General features: G+C 38.6%; 1 protein-coding gene across 7 annotated transcripts in view; it reads right to left on the bottom strand.

The window, feature by feature from the left end:
• VPS8 (VPS8 subunit of CORVET complex) overlaps positions 1–17,824 on the bottom strand; it is a 253,246-nt gene that overhangs the window by 53,985 nt on the left and 181,437 nt on the right. For 5 of the 7 annotated variants that reach the window (XR_015240159.1, XR_015240160.1, XR_015240161.1 and 2 more), the window contains exons 42-44: positions 8,225–8,305; positions 6,195–6,364; positions 3,983–4,148 (exon numbers count right to left, since the gene is read on the bottom strand). Coding sequence is in view for 4 of the 7 variants with exons in the window: in XM_086674896.1 (XP_086531022.1) it covers positions 3,983–4,148; positions 6,195–6,364; positions 8,225–8,305 (417 nt within the window). In the remaining 3 variants the exon portion in view is untranslated. Of the gene's footprint in view, positions 1–3,982; positions 4,149–6,194; positions 6,365–8,224; positions 8,306–10,907; positions 17,577–17,824 lie in introns of those variants that run through there. The other 2 variants (XM_086674899.1, XM_086674898.1) reach the window with 2 other exon arrangements.

Genomic DNA, 17,824 nt, shown 5'->3' with positions numbered 1-17,824 from the left:
CTGATAGATTTACTATAAAACTACCATATTGGAGAAAGGATAAATAGGTCAATGGAAGAATAGAAAGTCAAAAAACAGACCTGCACATAGTCAATTGATTTTTGCCTAAGATACCAAGGCAATTCAATGCAAAAGAATGAACTTCAATCCTATCTTGTACCCTAGTAAAAATTAACTCAAAGTGCATCAGTGGTTGCCAGGGACAGAGAGTAGGGGGAAAGACTGACTACAAAGAGATATGGGGGACTTTTGAGAGTCAGTTATAACACTGCTCTATATCTTGATTGTAAAGGTGGCTATCAACACTCTCGACAATAGCCAAATTGTGGAAAAAGCCTAAATGTCCATCAACTGATGAATGGATAAAGAAATTGTGGTTTATATACACAATGGAGTACTACGTGGCAATGGGAAAGAATGAAATATGGCCCTTTGTAGCAACGTGGATGGAACTGGAGAGTGTGATGCTAAGTGAAATAAGCCATACAGAGAAAGACAGATACCATATGTGTTCACTCTTATGTGGATCCTGAGACACTTAACAGAAACCCATGGGGGAGGGGAAGGAAAAAAAAAAAAAAAAAAGAAGTTAGAGTGGGAGAGAGCCAAAGCATAAGAGACTCTTAAAAACTAAGAACAAACTGAGGGTTGATGTGGGGTGGGAGGGAGGGGAGGGGAGGGGAGGTGATGGGCATTGAAGAGGGCATCTTTTGGGGTGAGCAATGGGTGTTGTATGGAAGCCAATTTGACAATAAATTTCATATATTAAAAAAAATACAAAAAAATAGCTAAAGAAAAAAAAAAGGTGGCTGTCAAAACTCACAAAAGGTAAATTTACTGCTTGTAAATTATGCATTAAAACACGTAATAATAGCATAAAACATAACTATTTTTTAAAAAAGGAAAAAATGGTCTATTTTAGCTGAGGACTATCTAGAAAGAAAGACATTAGTTGGTAATATCCAAGCAGTTATATGCATACAATCACAAGTTGGTTTACGAGCAGGACAAAACTGAAAGAGGAAAAAAACTGAAGTGCCCCAAGATGTGACTTAAGTCTTTGCATAAAAAAGGTTCCCTCATCTGCATTTGGATGCAGCTTGGAAACAGGGTGGAAATCATAAGATCTGTCTTTCCTTCCCTAAATGCAAACAAGGAAGCATTTTAGATGACTAGTTAATGAAATTTTCAATCTGGAAACCATACTGAACATCTTTACCTGTAATGTCCTGCCAAAGTCTCTAAATTCAACAATGACTTCTCTTATTCCCAAGTATGTTCTTTGTTTATTGCTTTCTACCTCAGTAAATGGTACCATCATCCACCGGTTGTTCAAGTAAGAAATCTGGGTACTAATTTTGACTCCTCCCTCTGTCTTACGTGCTCCATCCAACAGTTTTATCACCAACTGCTGATAATTCTATCCCTCAAATATAGCATCTCTGCTATAAACCAGAAAAGATCATGGAACTGGAAGTTGAACGTGACTGGATGACAGGGTGAAAGAGAGTGGTCTGAGATGCAGCTGGTGAGGTAAGCAAGGACCATGTTAACTGTTCTGGTGTCTCTGCGCATCTCAAACACATCTCAAATAGGTACTAGTTTCTCCATCCCAACTTCTATCATTCTAGTATAAGTTACCACTTCTTTCCTCCAAATTACTTCAGTGTTCTTGGGTCTCCCTACATCTGTTCTTATTTTCCTTTCATTTTCTACACTGCAGTTAGAGTGCTCTAAAAATATCGCTCTGAAAAAAAAATGCTATTCTGATCAGGTATTATTCCTTCCTTAAAACCCCTTAATACACTTTCTTTAGCACAAACATCAAAGTAATTAATATGGTCCCTGTTTACTACAGCAGCCTCACCTCATACCACTCATTTTCTCATATTCTTGATCCAGTCATGCTCAATGTCTAGCTTCACAGCAGAGAGGTTATGTCTGTTCTATATATATGGTTCCCTCAGTCTAGAGTATCCGTCTTTCTACCCACCATTGCACCTAAACTTGTCTAGCTCATGTCTCTTTTCCTTCAGGGGAAGCTAACATGGCACTTCCAGGAAGCCTTCCATGGTTTTTCATGTCGACTAAGTCCACTCATTGCCTGCTCTTACAGCATAGTTCATCTCCAAGTACTTGTGGCACAATAAAAATAAATATTTGGTCTTTGTCCCTGGTTTCTGGTACATAGCTCCTTAAACTCTTGGAATCTCCTGAGTGGTAAGAGTGCCTTCTGTATACTAATGAGATGACTGGTAGCTGTGGATGCCTAGATTGCTTCAAGTTGGGGGCTGGTCATTACAAAGATCAGGTCATGCTTAGAGGCTCTACCCTCCCCTGCTTGCCCTTCATCCCCAACTTCTAGGGAAGGGAGAAGGGCTAGAGATGGAGTATAATCACCAATGGCCAATGATTCAATCAGTCATGGTTACATAATGAGACTGCCACAGAAGCCCTGAAGCAGCCAGGTTCAAGGAGCTTCTGAGTTGGTGAACACACTGAGGTACTGGAAAGGTAGTGTGCTGGGAGAGGACAAGGAAGCACCCTTCTCCCTCCATACCTTGCCCTGCTCATTTTTTCCCATGTCTGTTCCTGAGTTGGATCCTCTTCTAAACAGGCAAATATAAAGTTCCAGGAGTTGCTCCTGGTGCATTGTCAAACTGCAGGGGGATTGATCACGGGAACCTCTGACTCTGCCAAGTCAGACAGAAGGGTAGGTAACTGGACATTCCATTTGCAACTGATGTTTGAAGTAAGGGTAGGCTCAGGTGAATGAGCCCTTGAACCTGTGGAATCTGACGCTAACTCCTGATAGTCAGTGTCAGAATTGAATTACTGGACACCCAGCTGGTGTTCAGAGTACTGACAGAATTAGTGTCAGACCTGGTGTTGGAAAAGATACCACGCTTTTGGCGCCAGAAAGAACTTGAGAATACTTATTCAAAGTCTGTTTGTCACTTCATTGGTTGTGTACTCCATGAGACAAATTCGTGTCTACTACTATACCCCCAGCATTTAGCACAGTGCCTGGCACGCTGTTTTGTACATACTTGACGAGTATAAATGAACGTCTACCACCAGAGTATAAAAATTCTGAACTGTTATCTGGGAGAAACTAGGTCAAAGTTTTTTTCTGGGTCTACCTCTGACGCAGCACTGAAAGCTGACAGAACAAGGACAGAAGATCAACAGGTTCCACTTTTCACTAAGTGATGTTAAGGCCAACTACAAGGTGGGGGCACAGAGGAAGGAGCAAGAAATGGCAACCGTGACACCTCTTCTCACTCCGAAGAGGAAATAAATTGAGAATAGAATAATGATCAAGTGCTGGTCCTAGCAGCGGCTCCTCCTCCACACTGGGCCCCGCGTGTTGTCAAGTTCTGTTCTCCCAAAAGTTATTAAGCAGCAGAGTTCAAATGTACCACTGCCTGCTTAAGAAGGAAAAAAGAAAGGCTGTCAAATGAATAAAAGTGTATCTAGTCCATGAGTCGAACTCCAAAGGCAATGACAAATTCTCAAATGAACACTACTGCATCAAGTTCTTTGAAGAAAGTTACCCAGCTGAGAGAGCCACGCACAGAGCACATGTGCACTTAGCTTGTCCACTGGTCCCACTGAAGAGGGACAGCTCTGCTCTCGACCACACAGGTAGCCATCAGTACTTGCTTACACCTCTTACTTTGTCAAAGGCTTCAGGAGGCTCATGTATGTACATCCCCCTCCCGCCCCCCACCTTCAAGTAGATCTTAAACTTTTTCAGAGAAGAAAATGTCTTCTGCCTTTAAAATGTCTTATATCCCTATTTTCAGTGTAGGGCAAGGAGGAGAAGTTCTTCAAATACTAAACAGAACTGAACAGAAGGCGTCATGCACTAGATACCAATGAGGTAAAGTCGCTGAGGTCTACAAGAAAAACGAGGCCAGGCCTGAAAGACCCTGGTAAGAAAAGACTATCTCCATCTTGCCATGAAAACAAGTCTTACCTGTGACGGGGCTGTCTTCCCCTTTTTAATTTCAGATGAATTTTCACTTAATTTCCCTACTTTGTTACTTGAGCTGCATTTGTAGCATGTCCATCTTGTCCGCCCCTCAGTTTCTATGGTGCACTCTTTGTTTTGCAGACAGAATGAGTGATACAAATGGCCACAGCTGCAAAATAAAGGCAACCAATTTGCACTTTTCTTTAACATAAAATCTCCAAACATAAGCTATGCTAGAGTGTATTTATAAGTGGCAAAGACTTCCGGTAAGTTGTAATACACTGACTGTTGTATAGTTAAGAAGAAAGGAAATTTACTTGTTGCCGTCCTTTTTTAAAACCCAGACTCACGTATTTGCACACCTACATTGGGAGCAGGCACAGAATCACAATTCTCTTGACTACAAACCACGTGGGAGATGACTTGAACTTCTGTTCATTTCTCAAACTATGAAATGTTTTTAGCAAGTATGAAAAAAATGCAATTGGGGAAAGCCCTAATGATTTAAGTAGCTTGGTAACAACATGAGTGGTCTGCCTCATCAAATCCAAGGCAACAGTTGTGATTTGATTAATACAAAACTGTCAGGGCTGCAGTAATTCTTACACTATTCCTAAGAAGAAACTCCCTGCTGATTGCTAAGTGAGCCTCCCTAAAGTGAGTGTTGAGTATAATTCTCTGTCATCTTTACTGATTGCTCCTCAACTCTCCAGCCTGAAATGTTGGACTACCTCAGAAGTCAATTCTTTTCTATAGTCTTTATAGTCTTTCTCTACTTTTTTTCTTCTAGAGCTACGTTTGCTCTTTCAGTGATTACTCCAGGTCCACAGCTTTAAAATGCCACCTATGTGTGGATGGGATATCTTATAGGCATCTTAACTCTAACATGTGTCAAACCAAATTCTTGATTTCACTCTGCTCTACCCCAACCGCATTGCTCTCATCCAACCTTTCCCACCTCAACAACTACATTCTTCCAGTTTCTCAGGCCAAAAAGTTTGGCATCATCCTTCACTATTCTCTTTCTTTCACACCTCACATGCAATCTATGAACAAATCTTACCAGCTCTACCTTTAAAATATGTCCAGAATCCTACCACTTCTTACTTCATTACTACACCTTGGGCCATCTCTCTCTTGGATTACTGCAATAACCTAAATGGTTTCCCTGCTTTCACCCTTGAACTTCTGTAGTCCATTCTCAATATAGCAAAGAGATCCTTAAGACACAGGCCAGACGTCAAACCTATCCTCAAAACCATCCAATGGCTTCTCATCTCAGAGTAAAAGTTTAACCCTTTATAATGACCCAGTTGCTATATAATTTGGCCTCTGTTCTTCTGAAGTCAACTGTTATCATCTTCCCTTTCCTTCACTCTGCTTCGCCAGCACAAGCCTACTCACTCATTACTCTCCAAGTATGTGACCAAGCTCTAGCCTCAAGGTGTCTGCCCTTGCTGATCCTCTGCCTGGGGCACCCCCCCTGATACTGCACGGCCACTTCCCTTAGGTCTCTACTCAAATGTCACTAAACTAGTGAGACTTTCCCTAGTTACTCTTTAGAAATTAGTAGCTCCCAACATTCCTTTACACCATATTTTATTTTATTCATGGTAATTATTACATTTTTATTAATTTTTAAATTGTTATTAAGTCACCTTAACAGTGATGCCTTCCAAGACTACTCTGTATAAAATATCCTCCCCCACCAAACACTCTTTCGTGGGCTTTTTGGGTGATGAGAGCTTCTTCCCCTTCCAACTACCAAATCTGCTAATCTTCCTGTGTCTATACTAATAGAAGTTATAACACTTATATAGCTCTTGCTATGTCAACACGATGACAAGTGTCTTATGTAATTTATCTCATTTAATATTTGCAATAAGCTAAGAAAAAGGTACCATTATTATCCCAATTTACAGATAAGGAAACTAAGATGTAAAGAGATTAACATGTTCAAAGTCTCACAGCTAGCAAGTGGCAGAAACAGGATGGGAACTCAAAAAGCGTGGTTCCAGAGTCCATCTTTTATTGCCTTTACCCCATATATTCTCCCAAACCCTAAGCAGAATGTAAGGTCTATGAGGGTGGAACTTTGCCCTGTTTTGTTCACTGCTAGAAAGACTGACTAGAGCTGTGTATCCACATGTATACCTGCCTGGTAATACCATACATGTCGCACACTGTATGTGTAACATTTCCTTCCCTTGATTACCTAAAGACAATGATTTCATCCGCCATTTCTTGGCGTCTCTTGTACTGCTGCAAACATATAGAGCAGTAATCCTGCTTGGGATTCAGTCCTCTGGTGACTGAAGCTCTCAGGTTACACAATGACCAATGGAGATCTTGGTTTAGAAGGCTAGTAGTTGTTTCCAGCAGAGTCTAGGAAAGACCAAAACAGAAACCAAACACACAAAAATGGTTCTTTAAGTGAAAGAGATGGGAGGAGGTGAATGAGGAGAGACACTTGTTTGGTTTTTTACCACAAACAACTGAAATTAGAATATACTATCTGGGGCACCTGGGTGGCTCAGTCAGTTAAGTGGCCGACTTCAGCTCAGGTCATGATCTCGCGGTCTGTGAGTTCGAGCCCCGCGTCAGGCTCTGTGCTGACAGCTCAGAGCCTGGAGCCTGTTTCAGATTCTCTGTCTCCCTCTCTCTCTGACCCTCCCCCGTTCATGCTCTGTCTCTCTCTGTCTCAAAAATAAATAAATGTTTAAAAAAAAAAAAAAGAATATACTATGAAGGCATAACATTAATAAAAAACAAACCCCAAATACTCCCAAATTTAAGTGGTTAACTTTCATGTGCAAGAAATGACCAGGGCATACATCGAGAGTCTCAAAATATTTATTAAAAGGCTATCATTAGTTTCTACTGAGAAATGTGTGCTCTGCCATTCTGTGGCTTAACTCAGCACTGATGGCTTTCGAATGACTAGATAAATACAAACCTATTTTTTAATTACGTTTTTCTAATAAGTTCCCTCTGAATGGCTCAAAGTGTTACAACAAACAACCCAGTTTTTTTTTTATAGAAAAAAAATTTTGTCCGATTTTTTTTTTTATAGAAACTGCATCCATGGCAATATTTCAAATAACCTTTCACTGAAAAAGCTAATGGCCGTCCCTCAGTTTTCATCTCCCTTGGGCAGAAAGATCACATTTTCCTGATCAGCACTTACAAGTCATTTGAATCTACTTAAGACTGTGACATCTGTCAGTAAGTCACATAAAGACATTTTCATAGCTATCACATTAAGTCATTTTAATACTCTGTGTGCTTATGTTGCTTACATACTCTACCTAATTCTCAACATTCATATCTATCATTCAGATGTGCAGCTGGGCTCTTTACTGTCAGTCCCAAAGGGGAAGACATACTGCCCATCCTCCTTGCTATAAGCCTAGTCCTTTAATTTTACCTGTAATGGAGAATTTTTAGGTCTAACAGTCTTACCACTGTAATTCTTTCCAATCAACCCTATCTTTTCCTGCTCTTCCAAAGTTTGCAAACATTTCCTGCCTTGTTCTCAGCTTCCCTTCTGCCAACACGGAGTGCATGCCTGCAGGGGTATCTGTTTCACTGGGCTATGCTTGGCAAAACTGTAGTTCTTCATCACCCTAAGAAAAGCTCTGTCACCCCAATTTTTCTTTTTTTCTCTCAGATTATTAAAGAAGCAGATAGTGTATCTACCATACCTAAATGGTGCTTTTCTTAGGTGGCTTCATGAGTCACTTTGAAGTATACTAAGAAAAAAATCTGTATACCATGGTGGCTCCTACTGAGAATCAATGCTACAGGCAGTTTTGAGTTAAACAAAGACTAATGACCACTTTTGGTTAGTGGCAATCATCTGCTTCAGAACGTTTGAAAGAAAATTCATTTAATTTTATTTTGCAATTTCTATACTCATGCTGACTCTTCCTTTTCATGGTTACATTCTTCCATTCAATTATTTTCCAGAATATTTCTCACACTTTTCACTTAGAAAAAAAGAACTGTTTCATTCCCAATGAATAAAATGAGTCCAAATTTGATACATTTCCACATTCTACAATATCTGTGTGTGTGTATACACATATTAATTAAGGCCAAGAGATTTATAAGCTTTTAAAAAGCATACACTTCAATCTACCAAACTTCCATTAAATAGGAATTTTTAAAGAAAAAGTATGGGTGCAAAGAAAAAAGAAATAGCTTCTTTTTACCTTAGGACAGCCTCAGAAATAGAAAGCTTACTTGTTCATAGTTAAAGGTATCCAACATTCCCAGAATGAGTCCCTGGATTTCTCCAAGTTTTCCTTTTCCGTAAACTGGATCCTAATTAGAAAAAAGTTGCAAACGTGTAATTTTGTTCTTGATATTTTAAAATCACTTTAATATATAAGTTATCAGAAAGAGCCAAACACTCAAGTACTTTTCTACAGTCACAAAATATTTATTCTTTCATGAACCTTCCACTAGAAATGTGTATCAGTCTCCCTCTGTCCATCATAAATATTTTGAAAAAAAAAGATAAAATAAAATTTAAGTGATATGAGCCCCTTACCTAATAATCTTTTTGCAAGTGTAATTAAAGTTCACCCTGGTTTTGTTTCTGCAAGAAGCTTCCTCTCCTTCTTTATATTAAACATCACCCATGCCTCTTTGAGCTCTTATTTATCTGCTACATTAAAACCAACGTCCACCTGAATGCCAGAATCTGTCCAACAGCCCCTTCTATGACCCACACCTGGCCTCCTCCTGGCTCCCACCAACTAAATCGTTTCAGTTTAGGAGATTAATTTTTGGATCCAAGGGGCAACTTTCAGTTTTTTAAAGCTTTTTTCAATAAAGTCACTACTGATCAACAACACATACTCAGACACCCAATCTCCCCTTCACTGCTTTTCCTATGAGGTATGCCAAGTAACATGTTTAGTAGGTACAATCTGGAAAAAAAACTGAAATGTATAAAAACAATTCAAAAAATAGACACAAAAAACTGAAATCCAGCCACACAGAGATAAACACTGTTGATATTTTGATGCACATTTTTCCAGTCTTGTTTCTGGGAAAGGAGACAAAGGGCAAGAGGGAGAGATGTATTTCTTAGTGTACAAAATTTGAGCATTTTACATACTTTTATAACAGTATATTGTGAGAAGTTTCCCATATCAAATATTTCATAACAGCTACAGAATATGAATCATGTAAAAATATCACTTGTCATTCAACCCTTCTCTACTGCTGGACATGTAAGTTCGCCTCCCCCTTCCTAACTCCCACTCACAATTGTCAAATGCTGGTGGCTGTAAATTTTAGTCTAAATCTCTCATTCTTTCTTTAGAGATTTCTAGAAAGGGAATTACAGATTCAAAGAGGGTTTTTATGGGTATCGATATATACTGCCAAATTGCTCTACCGCTAAGTTGTATTATGCAACTTTTATCTCCATCGGCCTATTTGAGTGATCATTTTACCGCACCTTTGGCTAGGCCCAGAATTATAATTAAAACATTGCTAATAAATGAGTATGTCAAATCTATTACTTCTAATATGGGATTATGTCTGACATAAATGATTCTCCCATGCCAAACAGGGGAGCCCAACCATACAGTAATGATGAATATAGCTATTTATTTAAGTGGGTAGCCCATGCCAAGCACGGTACTCCGTACTTTTTATATGTACCATATCATTACACTCCTTCCAGAACATTTATAAATGAAGAAATTCAAACTCAGAAAGGTTAAGTAAAATTCTCCAAGATCACAAAACTATTACACAGATAAACTGGGATTTGAACCTAGGTACTTCAGAAACCATGTTTTTAATTAATATGTTATACTGGTCTCCCAAGTAGATACATAGACTGATAAACTAAATAATAAGCTAATGTTTGCTGGAAAATGTAGGTAACATTTCTGGCTACTTCTTAGAGAGTGGCAGTTAAAATCTTGGTGCATTAAGAGTAATTCGGAGTTTAGATGTAAAGAAAAGACTGTGAAATAGGAAAAACATTGGAGAGAGGTTCAGAAATGTGAGAAGAAACTGTTTTTCTGCTCTTATACCACATAGTCTGAGTATTTGCTTCCTTTTCTCTTCTAGGCTCCGATGACGGCTCTTGAAGACTGGGTGTGCACAGTTTCTAACCAAGATTGTTTTTCAGTACTTTCAGTTGGGTGAGAGCAGCACAAGATATTAATCTTTTGTTAGAAAACAACTCAGGCCATATACTCACCAGATAATTTTTTGTTTTCTTTTTTTTTTGCATAAAAATAGATACATGTTAATGCTTCTAAGCTTATACTCAATTATGCTTTTGGTCAAGCTCTTAATAAATACACCTATTTCTCAAAGTATCAAGAGACAGTGTAATACTTTATTACAAAAAATATGTATTACAGTATCTACCATTCTATATACATCCAACACACTAATAAGCTCTAGCACAGAAAAGCTCTGTCATTTGTTTATGACAAGGGTGGTTTGGAGAATAAAAAGGTCTTTAAAAGGTTAAATTCTGGGGAAAGGAAAAAATCTTTATAGGTCATGTCTATATTTGTATCAGTACATTTCACTTTAATATGCATAATTTAAAAGCAAAATCATGAAAATTACCTCATGCTGTGGCAACATATAAATTATAGAATGCAAAAGGGAGCTCAAGGCTTCTAGCACAGCATGTACACAATCCACTAGCTTTTCCAATTATTTCCCAAAGATGTCAGTTAGATTCTTTAGCAACGAATAACTACTGAGGTTTCTCTTCAACTCATTTTTTAAAAAGTTCTTTGGCAAAAGACATGATGACCACTTTCCCCCATCTTGCTTTTTCTGGAACCTACTGTAGCATGTATGTGGTTTGTTTTATAATTAAAATCGTTACTAATCAAGCATTACTTTAAAATATGAATAATGCCCTCAGCAGGTTAGCATATAAATCATTTGTTTGCTTTAATTTCCTCAGTAAGACAGTCATAAACAGCTTCTCAGAACACAAGAATTACTTTTTGCCATAGAGTAAAGATCAATAAAACCAAGCGGGGAAGACAGAATATATGTAACATAAACATGTTCCCTTAAAAACACTAACTTACCATCTAATGTTCATGGAAGAAGCCTGCACAGTTCAGGTGCCAGGCATCAGTTTGAATAAACATTTAGAGGTCAAGAAGATCTTTGAGAACCTCTTATCATGAGAACATCTCCTCTGGAAAAACTAATTATGTGAGCAACTGCTCGTCGAAATAACTGTCACTCCCTCTCTTCTCTCCAAGGGGCCGGATAAAGGGAGGTGGATCTGAAGTACACCAGGGTTGGTGTGGGCTGGCGTTAGGTATGGGAGGCCTAAAATTTGGAGTTCAGTTAATGTTCTAGCTATGCCCACCTAATAAGTGAGTAAACTAAGGAAAGTTAATGTGAGTAGCACATTCCTATTGAGAAACATGGGGATATCACTACTTCCCCAGCTTAGTGTATACAGAGATCAAAGGAGATAAAGAACACAAAAGTGCTTTATAAACTGCTTAGAACTACCCCAAAATATGAGGTGATTGAGCCAACTAATATTTGTTGAGTATGGACTATGAACATAGGAAATGTTCTAGAAAATATTCTACTGGAGAAAACAGTGCATTAAAAACTGGGGCAGACAAAAAAATGATAAGGGACAAGATTTCAAAAAAAACAAAAAACGGGGATGCCTGGGTGGCTCAATCAGTTAAGTTTCCAACTTTGGCTAAGGTCATGATCTCAGGGTTCGTGAGTTCCAGCCCTGCATCGGTCTCTGTGCTGAGAGCTCAGAGCGTGGAGCCTGCTTCAGATTCTGTGTCTCCCTCTCTCTTTGCCCCTTCCCTGTTCATGCTCTGTGTCTCTCAAAAATAAACAAACATTAGAAACAAAAAATGCCCCAAATCCTAAGAACATAAAAATTCCGGTTAGAGTTCTTGATAACTTAGATGTAAAGGATCAATGCCTTGAAAGACACTACCTACCAAAACTCATACAAGGGGAAATAGATAAACAAGGCCTGTGTCTCTTAACCAAACTGAATCCTTAATTAAGAACATTTCAAAACAGAAGGCACCAGGCCCACATGGTTTTTCATTGGTTTATTCTACCAAATATTTAAGAAGAAATTATATCAATATTCTACAATGTTTCAGAAAACAGAAGAAAACATTTTCTACTTATTCGATGAGGCCAGCATTACCCAGACAAAACCAGACAATCTCTATCAAAATGCTAGCAAGTTATTTTATGTATAGAGACAAAATTACTCTATAGTTTATATGGAAAGGCAAAAAACCCAAAATAGCTAACACAATACTGAAGAAGGACAAGATCAGAGGACTGACACTATCTGACTTTCGGATTTACTATGAAGCTACAATAATCAAGACAATGTCACACTGGCAAATGACTAAACAAATAGATCACTGGAAAAGAATAGAGGACTCTGAAATCATGCCCCATAAATACAGTCAACTGACCAAAGGCTATTCAGTGAAGAAATGGACAGTCATTTCAATAAGTGGTGCTGGAAGAACTGGACATCCACATGGAGAGAAAGAACTCCAGACACTGACCTTCTATCGTTCACAAAAATTAACTCAAAATGGATCATAGACCTAAAATGTAAAATGCCGAACTTTATAACTTCTAGAACATGGAGAAACAAATCTAGGTGATCCTGGGTTTGAGGATGAGTTTTTAGATGCAACACTAAAAGCACAATCCATTAGGGTGCCTGGGTTGCTCAGCTGGTTAGGCATCCACCTCTTGATTTAGGCTCTAGTCACAATCTCATGGTTCGTGAGGTTGAGCCCTGCATTGGGCTCTGCGCTGTGCGGAGCCTGTTTAGGATTCTCTCTCTGCCCCTTCCCTGCTCGTGTGCACACATGTGCATGCTCTCTCTCTCAAAATAAACATTAAAAAAATAAATAAATAAAAGCACAATCCATGAAAAAAAACCCTGAAAAGTTGGACCTCATTAAAATTAAAAAACTTCTGGGCTGCCTGGGTGGCTCAGTCGGTTGAGTGTCCAGCTTCGGCCCAGATCATGATCTCACAGTTCGTGAGTTCAAGCCCCATATCGGGCTCTGTGCTGACAGCTCGGAGCCTGGAGCCTGCTTCAGATTCTGTGTCTCCCTCTCTCTCTCTGCCCCTCCCCAGCTTGCGATCTGTCTCTGTCTCTCTCAAAAATAAATAAACATTAAAAAAATTTATCAATCAATCAATCAATCAAATTAAAAAATTGCTTCATGAAAAGATCTGTTGACAGCATGAAAAGACAAGCTACCAACTGGGAGAAACAAGGGCAAAACATATCTGACAAAACGCTTGTATAAAAAATATACAAAGAACTCTTAAAACTCAACAATAAAAAGAACCTCCAAACCCGACTAAAAAGTGGGCCAAAGATCTGAACAGACACCTTATCAATGGGGTCACAGATGGCAAATGAGCAACATGAAAAGGTGTTCAATGTCACAGTTCATTAGGGAACTGCACATTAAAACAACGAGAGACCACTACACATCTATTAGAATGATTAAAATCCAAAACACTGGATTTATGGACACTTGCTTTATAGTCCAGAGTATGGTCTTGGTAGATATTGCATGTACAGCTTGAGAAGAATGTGTTGTAATTGATATGTAAAGGTCAACTAGGTCAAAGCAGTTAAAATTGTTCAGCAGAAAGGTGTTGTCATCTTTATTTTTGGTCCTCTGCCTTTTTTCTCTGGCTGCTTTTAAGCTTCTCTGTTAATCTCTGATTTTGAGCAATCATGATGCGCCTGGTAGTTTTCCTCATACTGCTCGGGTTTGGGGTTATGGATCTGTGTGCTAACAGTTCTTCATAAATCTGGAAAATATGCAGCCAGTATTTCTTCAAGTAGTTTTTCTGTTCTGACTCCCTGTTTTCAGGATTCCATTTTATTTTGGGCTGTTTGAAATTGTCCCACAGCTGATAACTCTGGTTCATTTTTTTTTCCAATTCATTCTACTTACTTTTATTTTGGATTGTCTATATTGTTATGTCTTCAAATTCACTTATCTTTTTTCTGTTTTGGTGTCCTTGTCTGCTAATTCTAACATCCAATGTCATATATGAGTTTCATTTTCCAACTTTTTTGCACACCTTGTAATTTTTGATTCAGTGTCATATGCTATTGGGACCTAGATATTTTTTTATTCCTAAAAGCATTTTTAACCTTTGTTCTGGGATGCAATTAAATTACTCAGAAAGTTTGATCCTTTCAGGTCTTGCTTTTAAGATTTGAAAGGCATGGCTGGAGCTATGTGTAGTTTAGGGCTGTTTCCTACTACTGAGTACTTCCGAGTACTTCACCCAATGTTCAGTGAATTATGAGGTCTTCTTCCTTCTAGTCTTGTTGTTGGTCTTGTGTGAGTACAAGTATAATTCCCTCTGATCCTTTCATGTCTTTCTTTCCCTGGCCTCCCTAGTTTCCTGAGATTGTGTACGTTTTGAGGAGGGTCTTTGGTCTATCTCCAGAGTTCTTTTGCCTGGTACTTGCCTGAAAACTCTGGGCATCTTAGACTCCTGACTCTCAGCGCCATCTCCTCAAAGCAATGAATATACTGGAAACTGGCTGTGATACCCCTTCCTGCACTATTGCCTAGAAAGTCTCTCAAGACATTAAGCTGGGGCAAACACAGGGCTTACTCTGTTTCCTGTCCCTCAGGTATCACTGACCTTCATTGCCTGATACTCAGTGTTTTTTAAAAACTATTTCATATACTTTGTCCATTTTTTGGGTTGTTTCAGGCAAAGGAGATAAATCGGGCCTCTGTTACTCCATCTTGGCCAGAAGTGGAATTCTTCCATCCTTGACCTTTTATCCACTCTAAAAATATTGAGTACCTACTGTATGCCAGGTGCCTCTGAGCTAGGTGATGGTGACAGAGTACTAGCAAAGTACAGTCTTATTCCCAAGCCCTTCTGTTCTAATGGTAAATAAAAATCAGTAAATAGGGGCGCCTGACTGGCTTAGTCGGTTAGGAGTCCAACTCTTGATATTGGCTCAGATCATGAATTCACTGTCATAAGAGTGAGCCCCCCCATCAGGCTCTGTGCTGAGCGTGGAGCCTACTTGGGATTCTCTCTCTCCCTCTCTCTCTGCCCTCCCCTGCTCTCTTTCAAAATAAATAAACTTAAAAAAATCGGTAAATAGACCTGATTCTTAGATGTTCTGTAACTCCAATTCTGGCCTTCTGCTTTCTTTGCTAATTCACTTCCTCCTAAAGTTCACTTAGTTTCAAGTATTGAACTACTACTTCTGTGTTGATGACTTCCAAGTCTATGTCTCCAATTTTATCTTTTTCTATAAACTCCAGTCTTGTATTCCCCCAAGGCTCATTGTTAGTCAATCACACTAACAAGTTCTTCTTAAATTTCCCTACCTCTAAACATCAAAAAGTCAAGTGGATTCTACTAATTTCCAAATTCATCTTCTCTTAGCCCTTCTATGCAACTCAATTAACAAACTTTGAGTACCTAATACATTCTAGGTATTTCTATGCCTTCAGTCTTGATCCCTTTCAATTTATCCTATATAACATACAGGGTGAATGATCTTTCTAAAGAGAAACCTCATTCCATCATTCCTCTGCTTAAAATCCTTTGATGAGAATCTACAAATTTTAAAATTAAATCCGAAGTCCAACCTTATGGTTCACAAAGCAATTAAAGGCACAATCCCTGCAAGTCTCAAATTTCAGCTCCGTGACTCACCTTTATTCTTGTCTTATGTTCCAAGCATACTTAAACATTTGCAACTCCCCCAAATGTACCATGTTTTACCTCACATTCTTTGTATATATAGTTCACTCCGCTTAGAATAGTGCTATCTCCTTTTTTCCCCCTGATTCCTTTAGGCTATTTAAGATTCAGTTCAGACATCTCCTCCTCCAGGAAATCTTCTCAAATTACCCAATCTGTTTCAGAGATAAACTTTCTTTCTTTCTTTTTTTTTTTTTTTTTAAGTTTATTTATTTTGAGAGAGAGTGAGCATGGGAGGGGCAGAGAGAGAGGGAGGGAAGGAGGGAGGGAGGGAGAGAGAGAGAATCCCAAGCAGGCTCCACACTGGAAGCACAGAGCTCAATGTGGGACTCTAACTCATGAACTGTTGAGATCATGACCTGAGCTGAAACCAGGAGTTGGCTGCTCAACCGACTGAGTGACCCGGCGCCCCCAGGGATGTACTTTCATTGGTACTCCTCTGCTAAAGTTATGTAGAAACTCAACTCATTCTAATTTATTCAAAAAACAAAACTATTATGAAGCTACTCGGCTCTTCTAGGTCAGGAGCTAAGCCTTTCATCTACACAGGAAATGACCAAACAGGGAAACATATAATAAACGAATAATTAATTAAACTCCTCAAAAGACCAGGCAGTGAAACAACTGAAAAGCTTATATGACACAATAGGAAAGAGAATAAATTAGGAGGTGAGAGACTTCGGTGGTAGCCTGGGTTTTGCCACTAACGGCGGGCCACGTACTAACTTTTCCATACTTTAGTTTCTTCCTTCATCAAGAAATTTCTGTAGTAGCCCTCTCTACCTCAAGAGGTTGTTGTGAGTTTCAAAGGAGATACTATTTGTGAAAACACCTTGAAAAAATAAAAATCTCCATACAAATATAAGGTAGAGTTACTATTACAGTAATCACAGCATGCAAATAAGGAGAACAAACTGAGGTGTGATGGGGGGTGGCAGGGAGGGGAGGGTGCGTGAGGGGTACTGAGGAGGGCACCTTTTGGGATGAGCAATGGGTATTGCATGGAAACCAATCTGACAATAAATTTCATATTAAAAAAAACTGCAACCAATTAAAAAAAACCTGCAACAAATTTAAAAGGAAAAAAAATAAAAAATAGCATACAGTCCTTATTAATGGGAGTAGAAGGTGGCAGGTACTTTTTCTACTACTGAAGGTAGAAATATGATAAGAACGCAGTTAAAATGAATGCCAAAAAAAAAAAAAATGAAATGACTGCCAATATAGCTCAAAATAAAGGGAAGGTTTTCTAATATCAAAAGCCTTCAAAGTCAGGAAGCTTGAAAAACAAAATTTTTAAAATCACCAAGAGAAAAATTGATTTTTATTTATTATAATTCATGTATCATCAAGTGTGGTTACAGCTCAACATAAAGCAAACTGAGAGAGGAGCCACTTTCGGCTTTAAGATTTCATTTTTTCTGATTTACTTGGTAAAGTATTCCTGCCTTACGAAAATATTACTTTATATATGACTAAAACACATTATGAAGTATTCCAAAATGGATATAAGAGAAGCAGTCTATATCAAAGACTTATCCAACACATGATAAGGACCGAATGAGATAATGCATGTAAAGATACATAAGCTGTGATGAGAGACTATGGATGCAGCAGTCTGTATCCGCAGAGGCCCAGACACTTAATACCAGATTGAAGTAGAGTTTGGCGAGCCTTAAAAGAGAGCTGACAGGGACATTCTTTATGGGAGAAAAATCATCTGAAAATTAGAAAGACCAATGGTATCACAGTGCTGTTCGATTTTTTCTTTCTCTTTTTCTTTTTCTTGGCGTGTCTCATGCTGCATAAGATGAAAGAAGACAAAATGGATTCCAAGGATAATTCCCACTGTTTCCCCCAAAATGTTCACAGGTTTTTCACAAAATATATCATAGGGTATTTTTAGCGTTCTTTTGATGATGCTGGGAGTGTTCAGCCCTTTTTGCTGAGGAAAACAGGGTAAAATAATGTTTCCTACAAAGGCTTTGGACACAAAGTCGGCTAGAATCTAGAACAGGGGATGAAATCTTGAACATAACAACATTTTTT

Source organism: Puma concolor, chromosome C2, assembly GCF_028749965.1.
Source record: "Puma concolor isolate L17-30 chromosome C2, mPumCon1.1.hap2, whole genome shotgun sequence".
Taxonomy (NCBI): domain Eukaryota; kingdom Metazoa; phylum Chordata; class Mammalia; order Carnivora; family Felidae; genus Puma; species Puma concolor.
This window is presented reverse-complemented; position numbering and strand designations above follow the sequence as displayed.